At 42.4% G+C, this 22,292-nt stretch overlaps 1 protein-coding gene across 2 annotated transcripts in view; it reads left to right on the top strand.

Annotated features, from left to right (window-relative positions):
• The first annotated feature begins 2,087 nt into the window (after positions 1 to 2,087).
• The window catches only part of mapk8ip2 (mitogen-activated protein kinase 8 interacting protein 2), a 141,705-nt gene continuing 121,500 nt past the window's right edge, over positions 2,088 to 22,292 (top strand). For both annotated transcript variants that reach the window (XM_055933658.1, XM_055933657.1), the window contains exon 1: positions 2,088 to 2,568. In XM_055933658.1, coding sequence (XP_055789633.1) covers positions 2,504 to 2,568 — 65 coding nt within the window. In that variant the 5' untranslated portion in view covers positions 2,088 to 2,503. The remainder of the gene's footprint in view (positions 2,569 to 22,292) is intronic.

The raw sequence follows: 22,292 nt of genomic DNA, 5'->3' as shown, positions 1-22,292 counted from the left end.
TGCTGACGAACCATGTCCAGATAAAGCGTCCGGAGTGAAAAAGTTGAATGAGGGAAAAAAGTTGTGAGGGAAAAACTAAAAATATAAACGGTAATTAAAAAGTAAAAACCGTAAAGTTGTCAGCTAGCAAAGTAAGGTTGGTAACAAAACGCACAGCAACACGTCTGCAAGTTCCAACCGGACAACAGCCAGTGAAAGTGCAGGGCGCCAAATTCAAAACAACAGAAATCTCATAATTAAAATTCCTCTGAAATACATGTTTCTTACACCATTTTAAAGGTAATCTTGTTGTTAATCGCACCAAAGTGTCCGATTTCAAATATGCTTTTCAGCGAAAGCACTACAAACGATTATGTTAGGTCACACCAAACCACAATAAGAACAGCCATTTTTCCAGCGAAAGATAGCAGTCACAAAAAGCAGAAATATAGCTAAAATGAATCACTAACCTTTGATGATCTTCATCAGATGACACTCATAGGACTTCATGTTACACAATACATGCATGTTTTGTTTGATAAAGTTCATATTTATATAAAAAAATCTGAGTTTACATTGGCGCGTTACATTCACTAGTTCCAAAAACATCCAGTGATAGTGCATAGCCACATCGTTTCAACAGAAATACTCATCATAAATGTAGATGATAATACAAGTTATACACATGGAATTATAGGTATACCTCTCCTTAATGCAACCGCTGTTTCAGATTTTTTTTTAACTTTACGGAAAAAGCAAACCATGCAATAATCTGAGACGGAGCTCAGAACAAGAGTCAAATTAGCCGCCATGTTGGAGTCAACAGAAACCAGAAATTACATGATAAATATTCCCTTACCTTTGATGATCTTCATCAGAATGCACTCCCAGGAATCCCAGGTCCACAATAAATGCTTGATTTGTTCGATAATGTCCGTTATTTATGTCCAATTAGCTACTTTGGTTAGCGCGTTTGGTAAACAATTCCAAAGTCACAAAGCACGTTCACTAAAACGTGACGAAATGTCCAAAGGTTCCGTAACAGTCAGTAGAAACATGTCAAACGATGTATTGAATCAATCTTTAGAATGTTGTTAACATACATCTTGAATAATGTTCCAACCGGAGAATTACATTGACTTCAGTTGAGTGATGGAACGGAGCTGCCTCCCACATGAATGCGCGTGGTCAAAGCATGGTCACCTCATGGCAGTGGTTACTCATTCCTGTCTCCTTCAGCCCCCCTTCACAGCAGAGTCATCAGACAAAGTTCTATTGACTGTTGACATCTAGTGGTTACATCTCGCTGTAATTTCAATGGGAGCTTGGTTGAAAATCTACCAACCTCAAAAAAAATCCAAACAGGAAGTGGAACTTCTCAGGTTTTTTCCTGCCATATGAGTTATGTTATACTCACAGACATAATTCCAACAGTTTCAGAAACTTCAGAGTGTTTTCTATCCAATACTACTAATAATATGCATATATTAGCAATTATGACTGAGGAGCAGGCCGTTTACTCTGGACACCTCTGTGCACCTTTCATCCAAGCTACTCAATACTGCCCCTGCAGCCATAAGAAGTTAATCGGTAAATGCTTAGTTAGACCACATGGGGCGGAATACTATAATTGTATTTCAGCACCCAACCAACTGAACAGCTCCTCATGGCATTTATAGTGTCCATGAGACAAACAACCCAATCCCCATTGTCAGAGGCGGTATTATTGAGCTAACATTTAGGTCTATTCCCTGCAATCACAGCTTTGCCAAACTATAGTTTTCAGCAACAATTCATGGCAAAGCATTCACAAACAAGTATTGTATGGCAATTAAGACAATCCACATTTTAGTGTTATTAAATAGCGATCCTGCCTGTCCTTTTATGTAATGGAGTCATGGTGCTCTATGGAACCCTTAGCAGGAGGTTAAATATCTTATCACATGCATAGGCTACCACCCACCCTCTCCAGTCGAGAATGAAAGATACCTCCAATCACCTGACAGAACGATGTAATATGTTTTGTTGCTATAATCTGTGTTTGACCTTGAATTTAAAAGCATGTTTTCTGCTGTCTGTACCAACACCCCACCCCCCTGCCTGCCCCTCCCTCTCTGCACCGCTGGCCCACCTCCGCTTCGTGTCACAGGCATCCTCACAGCGGCAGACATTTGGCAAGGCAGGCAGTGGATTGCGGGTGTGTGGCTGATCTGGCTGCATCGGGAAAAGATAGGGCTTTTTTGTGTGATTACGCAGTGCTGTTCTTTTTCTCTGCCATTTCCGGGCTGTAGAGTGGATAGCAGCTCAAGGCAAATGTGATGGTGATGCTGAGTACGCGTATCTGATTTGACTAGATCGAGGCCAGGGGGATCTGTAACAGGGTGGCGGTAGGATAGAGGGAGGGAGAGCGAAAGAAACTGGGCTGACCGTGACTGTGTCCGTCTGTCGCGCGCTCCGTGGTTGTTAATGGACTGTGCTCCTTCTGTGATTCTCTGCAGTCACTTTGAGCCGTTTTTGGAGGAAGATGGCGGACAGGGCTGAGATGTTTTCCCTCTCCACCTTCCACTCCCTCACTCCTCCAGGCTGCAGGTAAGACAACAAACCCGCCGACGGAGCAATGAAGGGCGACCATGCAGAGCGGGTATCTTCTCCATCGCTGAGCGATGGAGGGCGGAGAGGGGAATACAGGTGGACGTGAGCGGATGGTGGTAGAACGTTAGTATTGTAATGAAACATTAAGGGAGTGCGACTGGAACCTTCAACCTTCTGGCCCATAGCCCTGCGTGCCATCGATTGTGCCACAAAAGCATGTTCAAGTGACAGAGTCGATATTCACACTTATAAACACAGGGTCGCTACAGTATGTGTAACAGTTATCAGTTCTGTTGATATTACTGCATTGTGTTATCACCCAGAAACGGAAAGTATGAGTATCGGAAGCTGATGATGCTGCTCTACGTCTATATAGGTCTAGGACTGCGCGCAGTGCGTATAGCTGATGCTGTGTTGGTTTCGGCTTTGTCTTTGTCTCTCGCATGGTGTGAGTTCGTATTAAAAATACCCATCAGCTACACACAACACATATCTGCGTTTCAGAGCAAAGGAGAGAGAGGAGGAATGGTCACAAAGGCCATTGATTTGTGGCTGTCACGTCATTTGCCTTGCTGGCAGGCCGCATTCTCTCTCTCTGATTCAATTACCTCAGAGGTAGAGGGAGTGAGGCCCACGCCCTGTTGAGACAAGCATAGCTCGAAATGGATGCTGAGCTGTTGCTGACATGTTTTGTTTAATATCAGTAGCCACAAAATGCATATCCCCCTATTGTTAATTGTATTGGGTAGGTTGACACTTCATGTCTGTGCTCATGGTTTGGTGTCAATATAAGCTTAACTGTGTGTAGTACACTATGTGGATTGTCTGGCTGTCAGGCATCGCTAGATTTGACTCATTCTTAGAGATGATAGCTGGAGGCAGCAGCCGTCACCACTATCATGACCTGCTGTATCCTGTGCATGTGATAATACAACTTGAAACTTTGAAACTGCTAGGGTGTTGCCAATGCCATAAATTAAAAAACAGCTTATTGATCAAATAAATAAATAAATTCTCTCTAATTGAACATAATATAACAAAATACAATAATGGCTGTGGACGATAATATAATGGGAAGATAAATGTTACAGATTATTATAATATTCCTTGTCTTTGTATGATCAGATTTAGTTATGGATATGACTCTAATATTAGATATTATTTTAATGGTGTAACGCTCGTCTAATGCCTCCCCCTCGGACGAGGAGGAGGAGTAAGGGTCGGACCAAAATGCAGCGTAGGTTGAATCCATAATGATTTATTATAACAAGACGAAACACGATGAACACTTGAATAAACTCAAAACAACAAAACGACGTAGACAGACCTGAACATGTGAACTTATATAAACACGAAGAACGCACGAACAGGAACAGACTACATACACAAACGAAAACGAAACAGTCACGTGTGGTGCGACATACACAGACACGGAAGACAATCACCCACAAACAAACAGTGAGAACAGCCTACCTTAATATGGTTCTCAATCAGAGGAAACGTCAAACACCTGCCTCTAATTGAGAACCATATCAGGCAACACATTAAACCCAACATAGAAACACAACACATAGAATGCCCACCCCAACTCACGCCCTGACCAACTAAACACATACAAAAACAATGGAAAACCGGTCAGGAACGTGACAAATGGATTAAATTTGCAGAATCATATGGTTCCTCTATAACAGGCACTCTATTCCCAAACTGGAGTACGCATGCCCCCAGTGGTATGCGCAATGCTGTGGGGGGTACACCAAATAAAAATGGGATTCACATAAAAAAAAAGAAATAATAATCTTCACATTTTCAAATAGTCCATTTATATTTTCCAACGGGGTTATACATTTGGGTAAGGATTCTTTCTCGCCTAAGTAGCCTCGTTTCACTGCCAAAAATAAAATTAAACCATCTAGTGTTCAGCGAAATAACAACACGATGTCAAATACAGGTAGCCTAGTCAAATAATTAATATCCAATCACATTAACCGTTACTCTCTCGCGGGAAATCCACTAACGGTTCGTATATAGCCAAACGTAGCTGTTGCTCATTCCGTTTGCTTGAAAATGGATAAATGGTTAAAAAAAGTTTGCATCCATAGAGACACACACCAGCTCTACTGGTAGTACTGCACCTGCACCTGTCGATGACACAAGTTGTTCTGCTTCCACAAGCACATCCAATGCTAGCATCAGTAATTCTACATTTGCTGTTAGCTCAGCTAGCATGGACATTGACAGTTGTGAATCTGATGCAGCCGAAGAGCTACTGCCCCTTACCTGGGAAAGCACCGAACAACAGACAGGGACGTTGGACCATCGAAGAGGCACAAATGATGAGAACTACATTGATTTGGGGTTCACTTATATTGGGAGTAGTGCCTTTCCTCAGCCAGAGTGTGTTATATGTGCAAAAGTACTATCTCACATCTCGATGAAACCTTCACTCTTGCGCAGACATTTAGAAACAAAACATGCCAATTTGAAAAATAAGCCACAGGAGTGTTTTAAGCGAGAATTAAGACGACTTTCGAGTAGTAAGACATGTATAAAAGCAACAGATACCATTAATAAGAAGGGATAGAAGAGTCTTATATGGTGAGCTACCGAGTGGCTAGGACAGGCAAGCCCCATACTTTTGTGGAGAACTTAATTCTTCCTCCTGCCTAGGATATGGCTGGGACAATGCTGGGGGAAAAGGCCCAAAAAACTATACAGACAATGCCTTCATCAAACAACACTGTTTCACGAAGCATCAGTGACATGGCAGGAGATGTTTTGAAACAATTACTGCTTCGCATACAAGCCAGTGAATTCTATACGTTACAGCTCGATGAGTCAACAGACGTGGCGGGCCTGGCACAGCTCCTGGTATATGTCCGTTACGTTTATGGGGGGTCAATTAAAGAAGACATCCTCTTCTGCAAACCACTGGAAACCAGGACAACCGGAGAGGATCTTTTTAAAGTACTGGACAGCTTTGTGACATCAAATGGTCTTTGGTGGTCAAGATGTGTTGGTATCTGTACTGATGGCGCAAAAGCCATGACAGGGAGACACAGTGGAGTGGTAACGTGCGTGCAAGTAGTTGTTCCCGACGCCACTTGGGTACACTGCAGCGTCCACCAAGAGGCTCTTGCTGCCAAGAAAATGCCTTACAGCTTGAAAGACGTTTTGGACACTATAGTGAAAATGGTTAACTTTGTTAAAGCAAGGCCCCTGAACTCTTGTATATTTTCTGCATTATGCAATGATATGGGCAGCGACCATGTAACGCTTTTACAACATACAGAAGTGCACTGGTGATCAAGGGGCAAAGTATTGACATGTTTTTTTTAAATTGAGAGACGAGATAAAAGTTTTCTTTACTGACAATCGTTTTCACTTGTCTGACCACTTGCATGATGATGAGTTTCTCACGTTGTTTTTGCTCGCCTGAATGATCTCAATCTAGGATTACAGGGACTCTCCGCAACTATATTCAATGTGCCGGGCAAAATTGAGGCTATGATAAAGAAGTTGGAGCTCTTCTCTATCTGCATTAACAAGGACAACACAGGTCTTTCCATCATTGTATGATTTTTTGTGTGCAAATGAACTCAAGCCTACAGACAATGTCAAATGCGATATAACGAAGCACCTGAGTGAGCTGGGTGCGCAATTACGCAGGTACTTTCCCGAAGTGGATGACACAAACAACTGGATTCGTTATCCCTTTCATGCCCTGCCTCCAGTCCACTTACCGATATCTGAACAAGAGAGCCTCATCGAAATTGCAACAAGCAGTTGTTTGAAAATGTAATTTAATCAGAAGCCACTGCCAGATTTCTGAATAGGGCTGCGCTCAGAGTATCCTGCCCTAGCAAATCATGCTGTTAAGACACTGATGCCCTTTGCAACCACGTACCTATGTGAGAGTGAATTCTTGGCCCTCACTAGCATGAAAACTAAATACAGGCACAGACTCTGTGTGGAAAATGATTTAAGACTCTCTCCAATACAACCCAACATTGCAGAGTTATGTGCATCCTTTCAAGCACACCATTCTCATTAACCTGAGGTGAGTTATTCACAATTTTTGATGATCAAATAAGGTTTTATACTGTTAGGTTCTAATTCTCAGAGTAAAAAACTCTACGGACACTATGAAATCTAAATCAAGTTTAATTCTTCCCAGAGGATCAATACAGCTGCATCAGACCAAGACATTTTCACACAAGCGCTGATATTTAACCATTCCTCATTAGCCGAGTCTCCTCCTACACATCTGTACAAACATCGTTCTTTACTTCTAGGCAGGACACTTAGTAATACAGGCCATAAACTTTTATTCCTCCCTTAACGTGACCTGACCTGATCTCGACCCCCGATCTCGACTCTCCTCCATCACTAATCCATGGCTCTCTCCCCTTATCGATGCCTGCCATATGTGATCGCTTCCCTGCACTCAACACACGGCTGTCATGGTGCCTGGTACCAGACTGTGTCTCTTCTCCTCCCAGAGGATCCCTCCCATAGGATCCCTGATGGCTAACAATAACATATCCTGACATAATGTAAACGTTATACATTACCCTCTCTCTCTCAGTGACATGAATACGTATATTTCATAATCTCAGAACCCATCTTGTAAGATGGCTAAGTAAAGAGCAAAATTATCGATTTATTAATATATTATTATTTGTGCCCTGGTCCTATAATAATAAATCGATCATGTTGTTTTTTTGCCACCATTGTAAGCATGCCACACACACACTATACGATACACTTCCCACGAGCCGGGTTGTGACAAAAATTCACACTCATTCGTATGTTTAATAAATGTATCGTATAGTGTGTGTGTGTGGCAGGCTTACAATGATGGCAAAAAACAACATTTGAGAGTGAGCTGACCCTGGTGCTAGAGGGGGTACGCAGCTCGAGGTTGAATGTTTGAAGGGACTATAAACAGTTTGGGAACCACTGCTCTATAACATCCAGAAAGCCATACTGTAGCACATGTATTATTGTAGATCATGTGTTCCAACCTGAACTGAACTGGGATTTTTCATTCTTAAATAAGAAATGAGTGAGAGTGAGAGTGGGGTGAGAGGGAGAGGTACTATGTTCCCTCAGCCCTATGTTCCCTCAGCCCTATTTTCGCTCAGCCCTATGTTCCCTCAACCTTTATTCCCTCATCCTTATGTTCCCCTCAGCCCTATGTTCCCTCAGTACCCACTGAACCAATTTCAATAAAAACTGGCCAAATAATTTGTATTGTAATCAAATTTTGCCTTGTTTGGGGACGGAGATAATTAGACTAATACCTAGTGTGCTTTGCAAGTGTTCATTTTCGCATAACATTTTGGTCATTTAGCAGACACGTTTATCACACCATAATGCCATCACACTTCGGACACCAATGCAGTATAGTTGGAGTGATAGGGGCCATGAAATTGTGAGCTGCTATAAAAATAGTATAGAAAGGTATTTTGTATTTTGAAATAGTGTAACTTATTACAAAATACATTACATTGTAGTTCAGGCCAGTGAAATACAAATTATAATATACTTAAAAGTAATTGAAATGCTTATTTCAAAAACATGTAACTGAAATACTGCCCATCTCTGTTACATCATGCAGTGGATCAACTCACCAATCAACATTTGTACAACGTGTGCATTTCATTACCCACCCTCCGCCCCCTCGACCCCTGGTTTAGAAGATAGAACCGGGTGAAACATAGGGCTTTAAGCATCAGCTGTCATAGCAGTTTACCGATCACTGTACCTGTACACAGCCAATCTGTAAATAGCACACCCAACTACCTCATCCCCATATTGTTATTTATCTTTTTGCTCTATTGCACCCCAGTATCTCTACTTGCACATCATAATCTGCACATCTATCACTCCAGTGTTAATGCTAAATTGTAATTATTTCGCCTCTATGGCCTATTTATTGCCTTACCTCCCTAATCTTCTACATTTACACACACTGTACATAGATTTTTCTATTGTGTTATTGACTGTACGTTTGTTTATGCGTAACTCCGTGTTGTTGTTTTTGTCTCACTGCTTGCTTTATCTTGGCCAGGTCGCAGTTGTAAATGAGAACTTAATCTCAACTGGCCTACCTAGTTAAATAAAGTGAAATTAAATAAATAATTAAAGGGCTGAGGAAACATAGAATTGAGGAAACATAGTTTGAGGGGACATAAGGCCTTGGAAAATAGACATGGTCCCCCTTTGAAAGGTGTGCATTCAATGATGATTAGAATTTAGAGGCATACACAGGACTATTCTATGCTTCATTCTATGGCAGCTCCTCCTGAATGGAGTTCTGGAATCCTGAGTGGAGTTGCGCTCCTCTCAGAGAATTGATAGTTTAAGAATCCCCTCTCAGATGTGCGAGCTACTGTAGCTAGAATTCAATCCCATTACCAGAGAGATTGATCCTAGCTCCTAGCCCTTCCTTCCTTACCCTCCCAGGCTCTACTGCTCATTGGGACTAATGCTAACCAACCATTGGCTTATGTAAATAACATTGGGAACGACCTTGAGGTCCAGACAAGAAGATACAGACCAATCAGAGATACCGGACAGGGTCCCATGTCATGAGAGGAGGGTGAAAATAAAAATATCAACACCATAAGCACAAATGACAACCACAACTGACTGAGAAAGGGGAACGGGAAACAGTAGAGGCCTCAGTAAATAGGATGTGTCAGGTGTGTGTATGAAAGAATGAGCTGCAAAGAGAGAGTGACAGAGAGAAAGAGAGAGAGATGGCAGTGCTGTTTCGGGACTAAATGGTGGCCACAGGATTCTCTCTCCCTTGTTCCTTTCAAAACAGGAAATAATACTTTCACTCCAGATGGTGGCAGCTTGGTTGCAATTATTTTGCTATTACTGCTCGGTGAGGTCATTTAGTGTTTCTCTTCTTTCCTTTTCTTTCTTTGCATGGTTAAAATACAATTTTAGTGTTGCAGTTCATCCACTGGTCAATAACAGCACTGTAGTGCTAACCAATAAGAACTGTTTGATCTGAACCAAAATCAGATACAAACAGTGTTATTGACTGCTATTCCACATAACCTGACTATTGTGGATTTGTGGATTTCCATACTTCAGAAGAGGCTGTTTGTGTGTGTGTGTGTGTGTGTGTGTGCGTGTGTGTGTGTGTGTGTGTGTGTGTGTGTGTGTGTGTGTGTGTGTGTGTGTGTGTGTGTGTGTGTGTGTGTGTGTGTGTGTGTGTGTGTGTGTGTGTGTGTGTGTGTGTGTGTGTGTGTTTATGAGCCCTGACTGAGTACTGTTGATTAGTATACTACAGGAGAGGCCTGTCCAATATATGAGGATATGGTTAAGCACACACAATGTGCTAACTAAATCACTATGATACATTGAGGGATCTTATGAGACAGCAGTCTTGAGTGTGTGTTTGTGTGTGTGTTCATGCGTGTTTACGTGAATGTATGTGAGAGAGAGAGAGAGAGAGTGTATGTGTGTGCTAGTGTTTTTGCTGTGAGTATATGCCATATACTTTAGATCTGATGTGCACATGTTTGTGTTTGTGTAAGTGTATTGCATGTGTGTGTATGAGCAATCTGGTTTTCCAGTAATCCTGATTGGAAGGTCCTGGAATCAGGAGGGAATAAGCAGGATATTTGGGAATCCTCCCACCAGGATTTCTGGAAACCCGGGGAATTTTGCAACCCTAGCCAGTGGTGTATTTGTGTAGTAGCCTACAGTCAGTCATTTATCTTACATAACCTCAAAATTGTTTTCCATGGGCACCATAAGCTTTGTGGGAGCTCTACTTCACACATACATGTGAGAAATATATCCCATTATATCTTGTCTATTTTTCCCTTCATAGACTGATGATCCATCAAAATAGTGACAGCACAGCGTGCGTGGAGTTAACTTGATTTACTGACATTTTCATTTCCATATGGAATATACGCCAATGACAGGCTGCTTTTAGCCTGATTTTGTGTAGAGAGAACATGGGACTAAATACCCTAGGTAGTGCTTAATTTGTAAATCTGGAGGTCCCGGAACACATGGTGAGTGCGAGGGGGGGGGGGGGGGGGGGGTTTATCCGGGGCGGCTCTTAGGTACCGGGACACATTGAGAAAAATTGTGTCAAAAACGTAGCAGCCAAGTAGCCTACTATCTATGGTGGTGAAACTCTCCAAGGTGCTGATTCATTCAAAGTATTTTAGACGTATGCACATACTTGAGTATAGCTGCAGGGCTTATACAAGTCCGAATTTCTTATAGCCTAATCAAGGTACAACAACATGTTTAGATGACACTGCAGAACACCCACCATATCCACACATACTCAGCTGTGGGGCTACAAGACCCGAATTTCATATAATTTTCATGACATCAATGAAGCAGTTGAATAAATATCACAATATCGGAATATAACTTCAAATATAAATATAAAATATATATATTTAGGTTACAGCAGAACAAGCAAATATGAGAATATACAGGCCTCCTGCATATGTGATAATATGAAGCACATATTCAGATTACAAACTTGTTCTCTGACGTGAAGGTAAAGGAAAAGAAATCCTACCTTAGTTTTCAAAACCACCCACAATGACTCTCCCCATGTCAAGTCCATTTAACTCCTGAGAATCAACTTCTTGCTCAAAGCCATGAGTGAGCATGTGGCTGTGATGCCTCCTAAGGCTGTTCTGAAGACTCTGGCTGTAGTGTCAATTTATTTTTTCATTTTGCCTGTTAACCTGGGTGTCCTCTATAGCCATGTCTGCAATGCTTGCTGCCACGAGATGCTCCTTGGTTCAGGCATGTTCAAAACCTTTTTTCTGAGGGCTCTTTGTTGTTGTTGTTTTCCATCTGATGCATAGGATGTTGATTTACTGTACATTCCACCTACTCTTTTGCTAGTTTAATCCCTCCAGTCGTTTCTAGACCACAGCTCCCTACCTTTTTGCATGTTGTGCAACCCAACTTTGAATTCTGCATTACAAGCCAGGGGTTATACATTTGCTTGTTCTTGAACTGCAAATTGCACCTGCTCCGAGCACTTCGTCAGTGGATGCACTGCCCTCCTCCCCCCCAGCTCACCGTCTCCCTCTGCCACTGAGTCTGACTCGCTAGTAGGACTACTAGCTAGTGGAGGTGCCATTTAATATTTTTATACCTTTTATTTAACCTTTATTTAACTAGGCAAGTCAGTTAAGAACAAATTCTTATTTTACAATTACGGCCTACACCGGCCAAACCCTCCCCTAACCCGGACGACGCTTGGCCAATTGTGCGCCGCCCTATGGGACTCCCGGTCATGTCCGGTTGTGATACAGAACCAAGATCAAACCAGGGTCTGTAGTGACACCTCTAGCACTGAGATGCAGTGCCTTAGACCGCTGCGCTACTCGGGAGCTCGTGGTGATGCTGAACTGGTGGGATTAGCATCGCCATCAGGAACAGTTTGCCCCTCACTCCTCTCCTCCGGCAAAGTTCTCTGACTCGTTCTGGGTTAGATTCACCATCTTTCTCTGGATTTTTGGAGTCAAGCTCGATTGCCTTTTCGCATCAATTTTTTTATTTGGCTTTTCCACGATTCAAATTCAGTAGGGTGTGTGACTAGGCTACGTGACGTGATTACGTAGGGACCTCTTCACCAGCTGACCACCACTACCAAGACCTATGTCAAGATCAGTTACTTACCCCACCGGCCCTCCCATAATCTTTATGTACAAATAAGAGAGCTGTTCTGGAATCAGAGAAGGATCACCGCGCTTTTACATGATGGTCTTTCTGGGGAGCGGGAGAAATAACAAGGAGGCAAATTGATTGAATGCTGATCGCTTTTATTGGAATGTCTACAGTGCGAACAGTGAAATAATGAATAAATCATGCCGCGAGAGGTACTGGATCGGGGCCAATAGGTGCCGGAACAAACAAAGTCAAATCTGAGAGGTGCCGTATCCTGTTCCGACAGGATCCGGCTCAAATTAAGCACTGACCCTGGGATATAAACCACCATCAACCACTTGAGGAAATGTTTCCACAAATGTGAGTACAGAATAGTGTACCTAAATACATATGAACACCTTCAAATGTTGCAGTCTCTCTCTCCCTCTCTCTCTATCTATCTAATTTGTATCTCTCTGTTTGGATGTGTGTACAGTATGATCTTTATATGCCGAGACTCTGGTTCTCTCCTTTTGTGGTTTCTACTCTCTATGATTGGAATGTGATTGAGGATTGCTAACCCCTTGCCTCTTTGGGTGGGCTATTTCAATATGATCTCTTTTTTACATTCTGCCCCTTTGAAGCCAGCTGGATACTGGGGATGGGGGAAGAGTGGAGCAGAGGGAGGGTAGGTGGGGAGGCATTCACCAGAGCAGGATACTGGGATGGGGGAAGAGTGGAGCAGAGTGAGGGTAGGTGGGGAGGCATTTACCAGAGCAGGATACTGGGATGGGGGAAGAGTGGAGCAGAGGGAGGGTAGGTGGGGAGGCATTCACCAGAGCAGGATACTGGGATGGGGGAAGAGTGGAGCAGAGGGAGGGTAGGTGGGGAGGCATTTACCAGAGCAGGATACTGCCACAGAGTATAAGAGGCTTAAATAAAAACACACATTTTAGACTAAGAGTTGTCTCTTTCTCTGCCCCCTCCCTATCTCTTAATTTTTTTCTTTCTTTCTCTCTCATTCTCACCCATATTGCATTAAAGAATGACTATATCAATGATGGTAACTGAAATAACATGGGGTTTTTTGTGTTCTTTTTTTTTTTACTTTCCCATTTCCAAATGGGTCATTTTTGCGTAATCCTTCAGGATTCGGTTCCATCAGTAAGATAGTAATCCCTTTTTTTTTAATGGTTTATTTCACTTCGCTTTTGTGCAAGCCTCGGAATTATATCAGAATGGTTTCTTATTGAACAGTCCTCCTACAAATGAATTCATTTTAATATGAAGTCCAATGTTATTATCAGACTCGGCCATGGATATCGACATGCCATAAGCACAAAGATGGTCCCCACTCACATTAATAAAACCATGTGTTTTCATTTCGCTATGTTTCCTGAGGTAATAGATGTCCTCCAGACCAGAAACTGTGTTTGTGCGGGGGCATGCACATGTCTCTCTGTGTGCCTGATTGAGTGAGACGGAGATAAAGCACACATGGGTAGATTGCTTGGTACCTCAGTCACATACCCCTTCTCTTTTTTCAAAAGACCAAAACATACTCTTTAGATTCCACCAGACAGCAACCCTGACAGTTGAACATTGGCATTGAGTTGAACAGTGAACACAGAGTGGAGACAGCCACAGATGAGAACACGGAGGCGAAGGAACTGCTCTGGGCCTGGTTTCCCAAAAGCATCTTAAGGCTAAGTTAATAATTAGAACCTTCGTAGGAGCATTGTTAAATCTCAGAGCTGTTTCCCAAAACCATCGTTATTAACGTTGCACTTGAAACATAGAATCACATGGTTTATCTGTCTCTATGTGACAGCCGATAACTTCAGAACAAAGTTGACTACAAATACTGCCAATGTCTTTGCAATTGATACAAACAAGTGATGTATAAAAATATGCTTCAAATACAAACCGAGATGATTGCATTAAAATATGAATAGTATTGCATTAAAATATGAAGTACATTTCATGTTCAATCAATTGAGTTCTATTTTGCTATTTGTAGGCTACTGTCTGTAATTTGTCTCAACATATTTCATGATGTGTAGCCTAACATGTATGCGATGATGTTCCAAATTGGTGATTTAGTGCATTTTTTTTAGGTAAGCATTATAATAAGCTGCCTCAATATTTTCGGCCGTAGGTAGTAATATCTCTCAAGGATCTGATCCGTCGTCAGTATTGAGAAATAATTATAATATTAAGGCCAGTTTGAATGGAGAAAGCTGATCCGAGAGCAGCACTCCCTTTCTTTCAGTATTGACACTATGCCACAACAACGCACTTAGCAACTGTTCTCCCTAAGTGGTGTTTTGGGAAACGCAGGTTACATCTTCAGCCGTTGTAGAAAAGATGCATTGTTAAAACACTTTTAAGCCTAAGTTCCATCGCTTTCGGGAAACCGGGCCCTGGTCTGCTTTGCTCTGCTCTGATATGATCACAAATGACAGAAGGAGAATGGAATAACAAGTCTGTGGTTCAAGGACTGGTCATCAGTCTGAGAGAGGGACAGAGAGAAAGTGAGAGGGAGGAAGAGAGAGTGAGAGGGAGGGAGAGAAGGAGAGTATCGATACTGATATCATAGTACAGCACTGGCTATAGACCAGCAACAGGGCAGAGACAGAGACAGAGACCTGTCTACTTGAACTACACTACAAGTCAAATCACATCTGATACAATACACAGACACAACAGAAGAGATGTAGGATAGAATGGCAGTGTGGTTTACAATGGAAGACACATATTCATGGATCCCCCTTCCTCCTCAGTGTCATATCTAGGTTGTAAAAGACTGGGTTGTGACATGGTTTTGGTCTCTTGTCTCCATGCCCTAATAAGGCCACCGCTTTCTCTCTAACCTCATGATTTATGCAGGATCACGTGCAGAGGAAGAGACCAGTCATTGCTACACTGGCTAAGGAGAGGAGGGGGACACATTATGGCGTCATACACATTTCAACACTGCTTAAGCAGCGAGGGGGCATGCTGTATTATGTAGTGATACACTTTGTCCAGTCAATGCCACGGGGCTCTTCTCAATATTCTAAACAGACTTCCTCCCCTCATTTCTTTGTGACAGGGTCAGGGTGAGTTTGAGGTTGAGGGAGAGAACTAGAAAGTGAACGAGAAAGACAGGGGTAAAAGCAATTGAGCGAGAGAAGGCTATTGGTCTTGTGCTTGCATATTACCCCCAGTGAGTATGCAGCTTTTGGTGTGACACACATTCTTCAGTGCTTGCAGGTGGCGGGAAATGGAGACACATTTAACTGTGACACACATTGCACAGCAGATCGGACGGACGGACGGAAAGACAGACAGACAGACAGACGGACAGACAGACAGACAGACACAGCAGTACACTAAACTCCTGAACCTGACAAAGCATAATACCAAAATAATCATATAGTGAGGCAGTCAAAATGGCTGGTTTAAATATGGATATTAGCCAGTGGCGACCCGTCATTCAGGCTCTGCCCCACCTGTTTTGAGCCACACATTTTAAGCAAAAAAATAAGTAAAAATAAATGATATATAGAGTATACTGTATATATCATTTTTTGAGGGGGGGCTTGCCTGTTTTGCATGTTATTTTAGCATTAATACGTGTCACATATCAGTTTACAAACAATGTAAAAAAGGAATAAACATATAATTCAGTTAATAAAGCTGCATACACACATGATCTCTTGTTTGTTTACTTGAGTAAGGCAGCTCCAAAATACAGGTGTTTCGGCCTAGCTCAGTGCGTTCTGTGGTTGTGGGGCGAGCCAGCAGAAAATAGGAGCATTGCGCCGTGATTGGCTCTGTGTTCTGTCACTCATGGGGACAGTACATCATCGCCAAGTTTAAGTTCTTAGTACGGGTAGACATCCAAAATTTCAGCCCTTTGGGTCCTGCCATAGAGTTATATTACAAGTGCCCTTCCAAGAAATCTCAAGGTCATTGGCCACAGATAAAATGACATCAAATTACGTTATATGTACAGTAGCTTTGATTGGACTGATCATGTCAGTATCTAACTTTCAAATTTATATATATGCAGGCCTTAACCACTACCCTGAGAGCACTTGATTCAGTGTATCATGCAGCCCTCAGGTTCATTACAAATCAGAAACGTCTAACACATCATTGTGATCTCTACAGCGCTGTTGGCTGGTCGTCATTGACCTTGCGTAGGCTTAAACACTGATATACACTGATTTATAAGGCCATATTGGGTAAAATGCTATTTTATCTCTGTTCTTTTTTAGTCAGGTCGGTAAATAAATATAAATGACGGTCCCATTTTCATTTGCTTCTAACAGTACCAACATTTAGAACAGGTCATGGGAGAAATAGTTTTAGTTACTTAGCTCCGTCGTCTTGGAATTCTCTCCTGAACATTTTAACATTTGATGATCAAGTTTTTTTGATGGAGTTTAAACACTTGATCGATGCATATATCATAGAAGATTGTAATTGTCTTTAGGACAACTGTTTTTAGTCAAGAATTTTGTTTTTGTAACGTAAAATGTTTTTGTTGTACTGTATGTGTGTTTATAGTTTTGTTTAATGTTGTGTTAGTGTATGTAAGTTGTTTTGTCTGAAACGTTGTTCCCCCTGCTGCTATTGGACCAGGTCTCTCTTGGAAAAGAGATGTTATCTCAATGAGAGAAACCTGTATAAATAAAGGTAAATAAAAAAGTCTTACATAGGTGTCATCATCATGAATCAATTCGACAATCTACTGGCAAATCCTTTTTAATCCTTGTCATATGAAGAGAAATAATGAATATAAATTTTTGATAAAACGTTTCGGTGCTCTTCAGCCATTGGATATATAAAGATTACACAATAATAAAGTTATAAAAAGTTGGAAATCGCAAATTCAACAATGAGTCGTTTGGAAGGAATCAGTGGCTAACTGCAAGCATTGCAAAGCAATCACTAACGCTAGCCTGCTATTCAATGGAGTGGCTGTGTGAATGCCAGACCTTGATGACAAAGGTTGATGACAAAATTTGCCCACAAAGGATCCCCTTGCCACCTTCACAAGGTGAGTCCAAAAATGTCTTGTATGCTGCTGCATAAATTATGTAATATGCAAGGGAGATATGTATACTGTAGCTAAGAAAGTAATACTAAGTGTATGTTATGTAATAAGCTGTTAGTAGCCCATGTGCCTCACCCTAATAATTTGGTCTATTTTCACCAACGCTGTAATGTAAACACATCGTTCGTGGCCAGTGTGTGCTTGTTTGCTAACTTTTTTTGTACAGCTTTCACAGTGCTACTGATAGTAGTGGTGGTGCTTGGTTTGCACGTGAAAATTCAGCACACACAACATTCTATAATAGAATTTTGATATTTGACGTGTCAAATTAAATGCTTATTTAACACGTCAAATAGTGTTATATGACGTGTATCTTTCTTGACACGCAAAGACCCAAACGGCATTCAATGGGCCTCACCCTAATAATTTGGTCTATTTTCACCTCTTAATTTCGCTTACTGTTCTACCTTGGTGGTGCACATGTAGCCTATAACCTGTTTTAGAGAAATGTCATCATCGAATATTGTAAGAACTTTCATTGTCTGTTTATATGCCCCCTTTATTTAATTTACGGTTCTGACTTGTTGTACAGGGAGCGCACTGTAAGAACGGCACATGTTCTGAATTCTGTCGCTGTACATTTCAAAAGTGCTGAACAAAATAGTTATATTGACTACATCCGTTCTAGCTCGCTCATTAATGTCTTAATCGAAATTACGGATTGCCTCTTATTGCTTGTCGTCCCCTTATGCCATAGTTTGTACATCTAAATTGTCAATAGAAACAACATTTGTTTAAGCAAGTCAGCCATATCAGCTATGTTTTTTTAAATGCAGTAAATGCGGCTGAATGAACTGTTTCGCTGCCAGGCAAGGCTCCGCTGATAGCCAGCTGTAGCAGTGGTAAGGTGTTGGGACTTCTTTATGTAGGCCCTAACAGTTTGTGGGCACCGTTTGTCACCGTTATAGTAAAATTCCTGTTTTGTTTAGTGTTGTGTTGTGTAGTGGCTTTGCTGGCATGCATCTAACATTTTTGGGGGTTTGCCCCACCAAGATTTACATGCTAAAATTGCCACTGATATTAGCGTAGGGGTTGTGAGCTATGTGTAAACATTGCTGCTATTTGAGCTAATTCTACTGATGATTATTGTATGGTTCTCTTCCTCAGTTTTCTGTCTGGATGTGATGCGTCGGGCAGTCACATGTGTAATAGCATTCATTGATTAACTGATCAAGTGGAGAAACGGAGCCCTCAAGGACATGGGTGTATTCTTTTGGGTGAAACGTTCCGAACGTTGCAGATAGAAATGTAATGTATAGAGCTGAGGTGAATCCCTATTTCTATTCTGTAATATTAAATTCATTCATTCACATTCTTCTCTTTACCGTGCTGTGATTGACTCAGTTCTGTGCACCACTGGACGAGCCCACCGTAGTCAGAGCCACTCCCTGGAGTTACTGCAGCTGGAGGTGACATCACCCCATTTAACCTGTATGTGAGTCACTCCCCCACACCCACACGCGCACAACACACACACACACACACACACACACACACACACACACACACACACACACACACACACACACACACACACACACACACACACACACACACACACACACACACACACACACACACTTCCCCATCTGCCCCTCTCTCATACCACAGCTGATGATGGGTCTCATCCCCCCCAGAAACCTGAAACATTCGTTTAGCCTCATCTTCCTTTTCCCATCTGGCTCTCCCTCCTTACTCATCTCTCTTACCCTCCCTTTCTCCATTTCCAATCAGCCAATCATGTGTCTTCATTCCCCCTGGTGTGTTGACAGCTGCCATGGCGACACATATGGAGATCCAGCTGTAGTGCTTTTCCATCATGACGCTCAGACACAGACACAAAGATGCACACACACGCACATCCTGCTTCTGTTGATCTGGTATAATTGGTATTGCTCTGTTGGAGAAAAACAGATCTCCTGGAGATTCATTGGAGGAGGAGGAGAAGAAGGAGAGAGAAGAGGGGGGAGTAGGGGAGGAGGGTAGAGGAGGAGGAAAGTGGGGAGAGGGCGAAGGAAGGAAGGTGGAGGAACTGATGTGTGACCTCATCTCCTCCCTCCTCCTCTGAGGTATTAACTTATTTTGAATCATCAATCATGTATTTCAATAGTCCAAGGTTGCTTCCTCTCCTTATCTTTATCCCTTTACCTGTTCTAATGTACGATCATCCACCAAAGGTTTTTCTTTCCATAACCTTTCCAGGTTTCTCTATATTTCTAGATTTGGACTTGTTGTGTAAAGGGCAATTCCATGCCAGGATGGCCCAAAGATATATATGATGTTTTGGATCTTCCTAAAATGAGGGTCTTTTGGGGGAAGAATTTATGCATCACTTTTGAAATCTGTATCCAAAAGAATAATTGAAAAATTGCAAATTAGAGATGGAATCCGCATTCGGGTAAACAGAAGCTTTGTTATTGTTTTTGTTTTGTGGATGATACGGAGGTAAGCTGCATCGAGCAGTGTGGTAAAAACCAATTGCAGTTTTATTTATTTTTTATTTCACCTTTATTTAACCAGGTAGGCTAGTTGAGAACAAGTTCTCATTTACAACTGCGACCTGGCCAAGATAAAGCAAAGCAGTGTGACACATTCAACAACACAGAGTTACACATGGAATCAACAAACATACAGTCAATAATACAATAGAAAAAGTCTATATACAGTGTGTGCAATTGAGGCAGGATAAGGGAGGTAAGGCAATAAATAGGCCATAGTGGCGAAATAATTACAATATAGCAATTAAACACTGGAGGGATAGATGTGCAGAAGATGAGTGTGCAAGTAGAGATACTGGGGTGCAAAGGAGCAAAATAAAAATAAAAATAACAGTATGGGGATGAGGTAGTTGGATGGGCTATTTACAGATGGACTATGTACAGGTGCAGTGATCTGTGAGCTGCTCTGACAGCTGGTGCTTAAAGCTAGTGAGGGAGATATGAGTCTCCAGCTTCAGTGATTTTTGAAGTTCGTTCCAGTCATAGGCAGCAGATAACTGGAAGGAGAAGCGGCCGAAAAGGAATTGGCTTTGGGGGTGAACAGTGACATATACCTGCTGGAGCGCGTGCTACGGGTGGGTGCTGCTATGGTGACCAGTGAGCTGAGATAAGGCGGGGCTTTACCTAGCAAAGACTTATAGATTACCTGGAGCCAGTGGGTTTGGCGACGTATATGAAGCGAAGGCCAGCCAACGAGAGCATACTGGTCGCAGTGGTGGGTAGTATATGAGGCTTTGGTGACAGAACGGATGGCACTGTGATAGACTGCATCCAATTTGCTGAGTAGAGTGTTGGAGGCTATTTTGTAAATTACATTGCCAAAGTCAAGGATCGGTAGGATAGTCAGTTTTACGAGTGAAGGATGCTTTGTTGCGAAATTGGAAGCCGATTCTAGGTTTATTTTTGGATTGGAGATGCTTAATGTAAGTCTAGAAGGAGAGTTTATAGTCTAACCAGACACCTAGGTATTTGTAGTTGTCCACATATTCTAAGTCAGATCCGTCCAGGGTAGTGATGCTGGACAGGCGGGCAGGTGTGGGTAGCGATCGGTTGAAGAGCATGCATTTAGTTTTATTTGCATTTAAGAGTAGTTGGAGGCCACGGAAGGGGAGTTGAATGGCATTGAAGCTCGTCTTGAGGTTAGTTAACACAGTGTCCAAAGAAGGGCCAGAAGTATACAGAATGGTGTCGTCTGAGTAGAGGTGGATCAGAGAATCACCAGCAGCAAGAGCGACAACATTGATGTATACAGAGAAGAGAGTCGACCTGAGAATTGAACCCTGTGGCACCCCCACGGAGACTGCCAGATGTCCAGACAACAGGCCCTCCGATTTGACACACTGAACTCTGTCTGAGATGTAGTTGGTGAACCAGGCGAGGCAGTCATTTTTACATTTTTTGACTGGGGCATGCTTATTTAAGATGGTGAGGAAAGCACTTTTAAAGAATAACCAGGCATACTCTACTGATGGAATGAGGTCAATATCCTTCCAGGATACCCGGGCCAGGTCGATTAGATAGGCCTGCTCACTGAAGTGTTTTGGGGAGCGTTTGCCAGTGATGGGGGTTGGTTGTTTGACCGCAGACCCATTACGGACGCAGGCAATGAGGCAGTGATCGCTGAGTTCCTGGTTGAAGACAGCAGAGGTGTATTTGGAGGGTACGTTGGTTAGGATGATATCTATGAGGGTGCCCGTGTTTATGGATTTGGGGTTGTACCTGGTAGGTTTATTTATAATTTGTGTGAGATTGAGGGCATCAAGCTTAGATTGTAGGATGGCCGGGGTGTTAAGCATGTCACAGTTTAGGTAACCTAACAGCACGAGCTCTGAAGATAGATGGGGGGCAATCAATTCACACATGGTGTCCAGGGCACAGCTGGGAACAGAAGGTGGTCTATAGCAAGTGGCAACGGTGAGAGACTCGTTTCTGGAAAGGTGGATTTTTAGAAGTAGAAGCTCAAATTGTTTGGGCACAGACCTGGATAGTAAGACAGAACTCTGCAGGCTATTTCTGCAGTAGATTACAACACCGCCCCCTTTGGCAGTTCTATCTTGTCGGAAAATGTTATAGTTAGGGATGGAAATGTCAGGGTTTTTGGTGGTGTTCCTAAACCAGGATTCAGACACGGCTAGGACATCCAGATTGGCATAGTGTGTTAAGGCAGTGAATTAAAGGAACTTAGGTAGGAGGCTTCTAATGTTAACATGCATGAAACCAAGGCTTTTGCAGTTACAGAAGTATACAAATGAGAGCGCCTGGGGAATGGGAGTGGAGCTAGGCACTGCAGGGCCTAGATTAACCTCTACATCACCAGAGGAACAGAGGAGGAGTAGGATAAGGGTACGGCTAAAGCCTATAAGAACTGGTCATCTAGTACATTCGGAACAGAGAGTAAAAGGAGCAGGTTTCTGGGCACGGTAGAATAGATTCAAGGCATAATTTACAGACAAAGGTAT

Source organism: Salvelinus fontinalis, chromosome 9, assembly GCF_029448725.1.
Source record: "Salvelinus fontinalis isolate EN_2023a chromosome 9, ASM2944872v1, whole genome shotgun sequence".
Classification (NCBI taxonomy): domain Eukaryota; kingdom Metazoa; phylum Chordata; class Actinopteri; order Salmoniformes; family Salmonidae; genus Salvelinus; species Salvelinus fontinalis.
This window is presented reverse-complemented; position numbering and strand designations above follow the sequence as displayed.